The sequence below is a fragment of the Buceros rhinoceros genome, unplaced genomic scaffold (genome assembly GCF_000710305.1).
Source record: "Buceros rhinoceros silvestris isolate BGI_N320 unplaced genomic scaffold, ASM71030v1 scaffold11950, whole genome shotgun sequence".
NCBI classification, from domain to species: Eukaryota; Metazoa; Chordata; class Aves; order Bucerotiformes; family Bucerotidae; genus Buceros; species Buceros rhinoceros.
In genome coordinates this window covers 20,936-28,652 of record NW_010387941.1, presented here as the reverse complement: position 1 = coordinate 28,652, position 7,717 = coordinate 20,936, and the positions used below count along the sequence as shown (strand labels likewise).

The window sequence follows — 7,717 nt, the reverse complement described above, 5'->3', positions numbered from 1 at the left end:
GTCGGGACCCCCCCAACTGTTTTGGCTTCTCTCTCCTGCTAAAAACTTCCTAGGAACTGCTGTTACGGGGTTTTTTTTTTTTTTTTTTTGGTTACTTTTGATCTCAGCCTTTCCTGGAGTGAAGTACATAAGAGAGCATTGTTGTTTCCCCCTTTTTGTGGTTGTAGCAGACCGTCCGTCCTCTCAAACGAGTGGCCGCTCATCTTAGTGGAAAAGGGGAGTGGTGCTGAGAATGAATTTTCCTGTTGTATTGGAGCTGCCTGATCCCCTGTGGTTCCTGCCTTTGTTTCTGTGCTTTCCTCTCCTAATGCTGTGTCTTTGCTCCAGGCATTAGTGCAGTAATCCCTGGTAATAATCAGAATCCCCTCTGGAAAGAGTCCTAATGCTGCTTAACAGTGCTACCAAAAGCTGCGTCCACAGCGATTTCCTTCCCATCCTCTGCACGCCTTGTTTGTTGAGGCGGGGGGGGATGACAGGACAGTGAAATTAGGGAGATAAACCATCCTATCCCTTCCTCCTCCTCCTCTTGGGAAAATGGAGAAGCAGATGCTGTTAAGTGACTTGCTGTCAGTGTCCTTGTTTTCAGTGGCACCGGCTGACTCCACTCACTAGAGCATAATGACTTCTGTAAAAACCTTGGCTGTAAACCCCAGCTCTCTTCTAAGAGCAGTGCTTGAATCAAGATCTCCCCTGTGCCCAATTGCAAGTGTCAGCCCATATTTAATTCATTTTTATTTTACGACTTATTTGGATTTCAGTAGCGCTTATCCTGAGCTGAGGATCGCTCAGTTCCCTCTGCTCTGCCAGCGAGCAGGAGCACGAGAAGCCGGGAGGGGGCCTGGCCAGGGATGCTGACCTGAACTAGCCAAAGGGATATTCCATACCAAGGGGTATTGCATACCACAGGATGTCATGCCCAGTATGTAAACTGGGGGGAGCTGGCCAGGAAGGCTGATGGCTGCTGAGCATCAGTCAACAGGGGGGTGAGCCATCACGCTGTGCATCACTTGTCCTTCTTGGGTTTCATGTGTTTCTCTTTTCTTTGTATTCCTTTTCATTAATATTATTGTATTTTATTGCTGTTGTTGTTATGTTGTTACATATGCACGTTGGTGTTGTGCCCTTCTCTGGGGTACTGCACAGCGGTGCAGGGGCCGCATGGTGGGGTGCTGTACTGGTAGCTGTATGTTTTCTAGCAAAACATTTTTGGCCTGAATTGCACTTTTGCATGGAAACAGTAAATTGGGGATGGGAAACAGCAGTGTTTTTTGATCACAAGAGTGAAAATGTAGGCTGAAACTGTAGGGTTGAAGGGACCTTCAAAGCTCACCCAGCCCAAGCCCTTGCAGGGAGGAGGGACATCTGCAACCAGGGCAGGGTGCTCAGAGCCCCAAGGGCCAACCTGACCTGGGATGGTGCCAGCGATGGGGCTTTTTCCCACCTCTTGGGGCAACCTGGGCCAGGCTCTCACCACCTTCAGCTTTTAAAATTTCTTCCTTGTCTAGTCTAAAACCCCCTCTTTTAGTTTAAACCCATCACCCCTTGTCCTGTTGCTACAGGTGCTACTGAAAAGATTGTCCCCCTCTTTCTAACCTTTAAGTGTTACGGTTTTTAAGTGTTACAAAGGCCGAATTTGCAATGAACATCGGCTTTATAGAAGAGGGGCAGATGTATGCAATCCCTGCCAGCTGTGAGGTGATAGCTCCACCCCATGCTCTAAGCATATAAACCCTGTTCTGCATTTTTGTCTTGAACGACTGTGTGCCATTAATAGGAAACCATTTCAGCAGCCGGCAGTGCGATCACTCGGTTATATTTAGACCCTCTATGTAGATGAGAAGTCCTGATGAATTATTCAAATCTGTATCTCTGCAGGGGGAAAAGTGGTCAGTTGCCCCTCAAAATACAAGGGACTGGAACTGGTGACCTGGACAGAGCTGGACAGATCTCCATTAAACAACCCATCTTCACAAGGAATCACCATAAGTCAATTGTCTTCAACCTCTGTACCTGGTATAGTGAGGTTTCGGAGTGCGCTGAGTGCAGCGTGTTGGACAGAGACAGCCCCGCTCTCTGCGTGTTTCTCCAGAAGATCCAGAAGCTGATGTATGACCCCCAGCTGCAGCATTCGTGTGCAGTTGCCATCTGAAGAAAGAGGCAAACCCAACCAGGTGTGAGAGAGAAACACAGCGATAGAAATTCACCACGCAGCTGGAGGTCTTGGGGAGCCTGTGCCTTTCCTGTCCCGAGGAGATGGAGACTGTAGCTTTTGCATTGTGTTTTACAACCTCCAGCTCTCTGGAGGTAAGCGGGCACCAGCCACCGGTCAACTGATGTGAGACACTCTCTAATAGAGCTGAGCTGGAGAGCTCTGTCTAGGGACAGTCCCTGTCCCATTCACTGTCCCCTCCTCCCATCAGTGTCTTCCATGATACTGCTGTGTTTTCCACTATATATGGGGTAGAATACTGGCAGCACTTTCCAGTTCTCCACAGGATAGTTTTCATACTCCAGTTTTGCTGTCGGACTGGTTTAAGAGGCTGTTACCCGGCAGTGGTGAGTCTGGTTGCTAGGTCTGTACTGCCGTGTATTCAGTCAAATAATTTGTCATTAACCATCAGAGAATCAGGCCGAGGATTTTCCTACCTGTTTGGAGAAACCCACTTTCTGAAATGAGAAGTCTAAGCATGCAACACTCAGGTGGAGCATCGTCAGTATCAGAGAGAGCTGTTTAGTGCTGGTGGAAGAGCAGATCTGTGCATTCCAGGAGCTGCTGTCTGGCCCAGCACGTGCCCTGCAGCACTTTGTCAGCACGTTTTGTGTGTCTCCCTCTCTCTTGGAGAACTTGCTCTGCAGACTGACAGCCCGTTTGTTGTCAGAAGTTGCTTAGCTCACTCTGATAGGATATGAGAAAGTGCCCTCCTGAAGAGCAGAAGGAAGCCCTCCATACTATGGTCTGCATCCTTCCTGAAGGAAGTGCTCTGCAGATGCCATTTGGCAAATACTTTTCTGTATTTTCTTTATTATTATACCCCAGGAGAAGTGTATTCCTGATGGCAGTTGTCATCTCCCTACTGCTGTGCTCTTGCTGTGGGAATGCTGCTGGTTAAAATGGGGCAGAAGTGTGAGCGCTGGATGGGAAGACCACCTCTTCACCTGGGGTAGCCAGTTATCCACGATATTATACATGTGTTAAATAAGAGTAATGTAAAATGCTCTTAAAGTCTAAATGGGTATTTTCATGACAGAACTGCCAGTCTGCCAAGTAGTTTGAATTCTGCCCATGCAGAAAGCCTCCGATCCCAGTTTAAGCAGACGTTTGCTGAAGCTGGTGGTTCTGCCCATGATTCCTCAGTTGTTCTTTTGCCTGGTTCTAATCTTTGGAGATCACAGGGTATGAAGAAAACTGCCCAGTCCTCTTTAGGAGCAGGTTCTCTAGGAATAGACCATGTCTTTTGCACTGACAAAATTCTACAGACAAAATACTATGAGCTTCGTTTTGACTAACCTTAATTGAACTTAATTTCTTTCCTCCCCCCACCTTTCAACCAACAAATGGCAGAGCAGTTGTTTCTCTGGAGGAAGGTGCGACTAGGCAGAACACATTAGTGGTTGCCTTACTTTCATTGCCAGAGCTCCAAATTGGTTCTCTCTCCTGTGGATTTTTTGCTTGGATGGCAGCAGAACCTTCAATTTAATGGCTCGTAGTTGAAGTCTGATAGGAACGGCCATTTCCAGAGTGGCAGAAGCTGTCTCTTGACTTTTCCCTGCCTCAGAAGTCATTTGGTGCTGCAATCAGATTTCCAGAGGAATTTTTTTCTTGGATTAAAGACTGTGCACACATCAGTGGCCCATACTGGGGCCTCAGAGGGATTATTCATCACTTTCTTCCACATGAAACATTTAGCGGGGCTGTGGGGGTAAATTCCAGAGAGCCAGTCTAATGGCACCGAGGGGGTTGCTGTGGCCTTTGTAGAACCATGATGCACAACGGCTGGTCCAGAGCAAGATGTAAGACAAGGAGGAAAGGGCGGCTGGAACGGGTGCGGGGGCAGGTGGAGGGATGGGCATGTGGTTGCTTGCTTTAAAAATACCTACAGATGAGGCTGGCTGCCTGAACGGTCTTAGATGTGAGGGGCTTTTCTGATAATCAAGCACATATTACTGCAGAAATTCGAGCAGCTCTTTTTTGTGAATTGGGTGTGAAGCCGGTGCAGTAGCTGTCAGTCAGAAAGGGCAGAAGACGTGGAAGGGTACCTTCTGCTGACAGATTCGGCACAGCATGCCATCAGGAGGCTCTTTCAGAGTCTCTCTCCTTCTCTCTGCATAGTATTGAGGCTCATTGCTTTCTATAATAGGAAAGTGTGAAGATGAAGCAGCTCAGCTTGAGATTTCTTTTTTCCCCTTGAAGTGTCTGAGTAACCCTCCCTTCCTAAGAGTAACTGAAAGCCTAAAACATCAATAGCTGTGTGTTATTTTTGTCTTTCTAACAAGTGTGTTCTCCATGAAACATTTCCAGAGTCTCACCTCTAATTATGTGGGATTTAGGCAAAAAAAAAAGTTGAAAGTTTGCATAACTGATGACTCCCTTTTTCACAGTCCTGTCCCTCCAATGTACTGAAGTACAATGTCATTAGCATCTGTAATTAAAGGTATGCAGGTCTCCAGTCTGCAGGAAAGCGCGAGTGTGGTGTTTCAGAGGGGGGATCAATGACACCTGACAGCGTTGCTCTCCTCTCCACTCACAGAGAGTGGCTTCTCTCCTCTGAGGTGGAGAAAACCCACCCTGATCGCGTGGTGTAAAATCAGCGGTAGCTGTTGCTCCTGGCTCTGTAGCTGAATGTGTGTGGATGTGATGCAAGTAGCAACGTCTGGGAGGTGATGCCACATCCCTTAGTGAAAAAATTCTGCGTGTGCTTATTTGTGGCGTGATAGAGAGAACGTCTCATGTCTGTCTAGAGCTAGACCCAAGGTGAATTGTTCAGTCTGTCTTTGGGGAGGTTGGAATCGATGCTGACTTAAAGATTGTTGCCATCATTAATAATTTAAAGCCTTTAAATTGTGGTTTGCTTTGGCATTGGGAGTTTTGGGGTGCAGCACAAGTGCCAGTTCTTGATGTTTTATTCTTTAATCTGTATTGCCCACTGTACAACATAGCAGGGCCACCTCACCCAAGTTGCTGTTAAGTCTTTAGCCTTATTGTGTTGCTCCTGAAATCAGCTTAAAGACTTAGTGAAAAATCTGGGTCAGCGATTTGTGTAGTCTGTTCCTAACAGATAGGTGCAGAACTTGGACTGCAAGAAGGTTCTTCCATTTCATCTGTTAATCCAAATGGTCAAAGTATGTTCAGAGATTTGGAATGTGACTGAGGAAACACAAGTGGTTCAATACCGTGTGATCTTAACCTGACGATTAACTTTCTATTGAAAACTGGCTCTTGGGCTGGCTTTGACAGTGAAGCAACAGTGGTAGGTGGCTTGGGGCGTGGTGTTTATGTGCTGGAAGGGAAGTGTGGCGAAGTGAGCACTAGGCTCCGATAAAAAGTGAGAGTGTGGTATCTGAGAAGAATTGCTCTAAGGATTCCAAAACAGGTTGCAGATGTGTCCCTGTTAAGGAAAGGAAAGCAACAGAGCAGATGGCAACTCCTCTGCTCAAGGGGCTTTTCAGTGTTGTTCCTTCAGTACTACCTGGACTGTCAGTATTCCCTTCTTTACCTCCGAGAAGCAGAGAGGCAATGAGATCTGATGCAGCCTTCACAATGCATGTGTCTTCAGCTCGCGAGCTACCCTGGAGTCGCAGCAGGATCTCAGACAGCACCTCTTGCACGCCTGCCTCCATGAACTGCACTTTGAGAGCATCTGCAGAGATCACAGGAAACGCACACTGAAAGCTGCCGGGGTCTTTGAAATGATGCAAACTAAGAAGCTAAGTCTTGTGCTTTAGCTAATCCTTTGTCAGGTGCAGTCACCGTTTTGGTTTCGTTTGGAACAGGCATTCTGGTGCTAGGGTGGCATCAGGGCACAATGAGCAAAGCTTCTGCATTGACCTGGGACACTCCTTGTATTGCCAGGCATGAGTTTGCATTGACCTGGGACACTCCTTGTATTGCCAGGCATGAGTTTCCATTTCTTTCGAATCTCTATTTGGTATCTAGATAGTTCTAGTAAGTTGTTGGTGCTTGTTAGACCACTGCTTAGAGTAGACATCTGATGAGATATTTGGTTGTCTGTTTTTTACAAGCTGTCTCTGCTTTCCCTTTATGCACCATGGGGAACATGAGTTTGAATCTACTGTCTTAGAGGTCCAGTAAAAGAGAGGGGAGTGCTACTCTCTTCCTCCTTTCTTTGTTCCCTCAATTATTAAGCTTCAAAGTCTTGCTCAGTCCAAGATTTCAAATGTTCTCATGACTTATTTCCACTGGAGGGATTACTGGTTCCTTTAGCAGGTTCCCATAGTGGACTCAGGACCCAGCATGTAAGGGAAATGCCAGTTCCCTGTCTTCCTTTGTTCCCCCAAGCCAAAAGGAGCCTTACCGTTTTGTGCAAGTGCCTGCAGGACCTCAAACACCATTTCTAACCTCTCGTGGTTCTTTGCTCTTCTCAGTTGTTTCACCAGCTGTTCAGCAACCTTTGTCTTGCTTAGAGCTTCCTTGGCTGTATCTGTGTATATGGATATATATCAGGATTTTGAATAGTTTTTTTAATCTGATTAAATGTTGTAATCATATTTCCCTATAATCTGAAGTGATTAGACACCCCTTTGTTTTTGAATGCACTTTCTGTTTTTATAGACGCTTCTGTGTCTTTGGACAGTGCTGAGAGAGCAAAACTCTACTCCATCCCTTCTCCCACCCACTTCTCTCTTTAACACTATTTCTGTGTCATTCCTGTAGCTATGACCTTATAACAGCTGTCAAACTAATCCTGCCTTAATTCCACTGACTCTTAAAAATCCACCTGTAGTCTCATTATTTAATCTATCAAATTGGCACACACTGCTTTGCTGTAGTATTGTATTTTCTGCCTCAGTGAGATTGTTTTAGTCTTGCTGGGATCCTAAAACTCTACAAGATCATTTTTTAAAAAAAAAAAAAATTATGCTGTCTGACATAGGACACATTTGAATGGAATATAGAAGAGACCTGTAGAGGACAAATGTCTCTAGAGGATGATGTGGCAGTGTGGAACCAGACCCTCTTCCCTGCCTCTTCCCCCTAAATGCAGGAAGCAGGAGATCAAGTTGTAGTCAGACCATTCACAAAGCGTGGTCATTTTCTGCTTGGTCTTTTTTATTCCATCGCTACTTGTAACTTGTGTAAGGCAGAGCAAATGTGTTTTAAATCAGTGAAGAAGCCTTTGGTTTGAAAATCATGTAAATGAAAAGGGAAGCTGTTTCATTAAGGTATAGAAACTTAAATGGATATTATTATTTTTAATAAATGAGTATTTAATGTGCCATATCCAAAGCAGCTGAAACTGTCAATTTGCCACATGAAGTTATGCCCTCTGTACTTTGTTCTGGGCCAAAAGCTGCCTGTTTAAATCTGAACGGTTTTAAGACAGGAAACAGTAGTTTCTTCTCCAGTAGAGATACTGTGACAGCTCCCTGACTAGGTACCTGTTGGTTTAAAAAGCAAAACTCAAACAAAAAAAACCCCCCACCCTGAAACCAACAAAACTAAAAAACCCAATCTCCCCACATAGCCCAACAAAAACTT

At 45.6% G+C, this 7,717-nt stretch overlaps 1 protein-coding gene across 1 annotated transcript in view; it reads right to left on the bottom strand.

The window, feature by feature from the left end:
* Nucleotides 1-7,717, bottom strand: part of LOC104497336 (rap1 GTPase-GDP dissociation stimulator 1-like) — a 20,005-nt gene that overhangs the window by 8,342 nt on the left and 3,946 nt on the right. Inside the window, 5 exon segments of the mRNA XM_010140611.1 lie at nt 2,011-2,145; nt 4,786-4,830; nt 4,833-4,871; nt 5,661-5,858; nt 6,534-6,659. Coding sequence (XP_010138913.1) covers nt 2,011-2,145; nt 4,786-4,830; nt 4,833-4,871; nt 5,661-5,858; nt 6,534-6,659 — 543 coding nt within the window.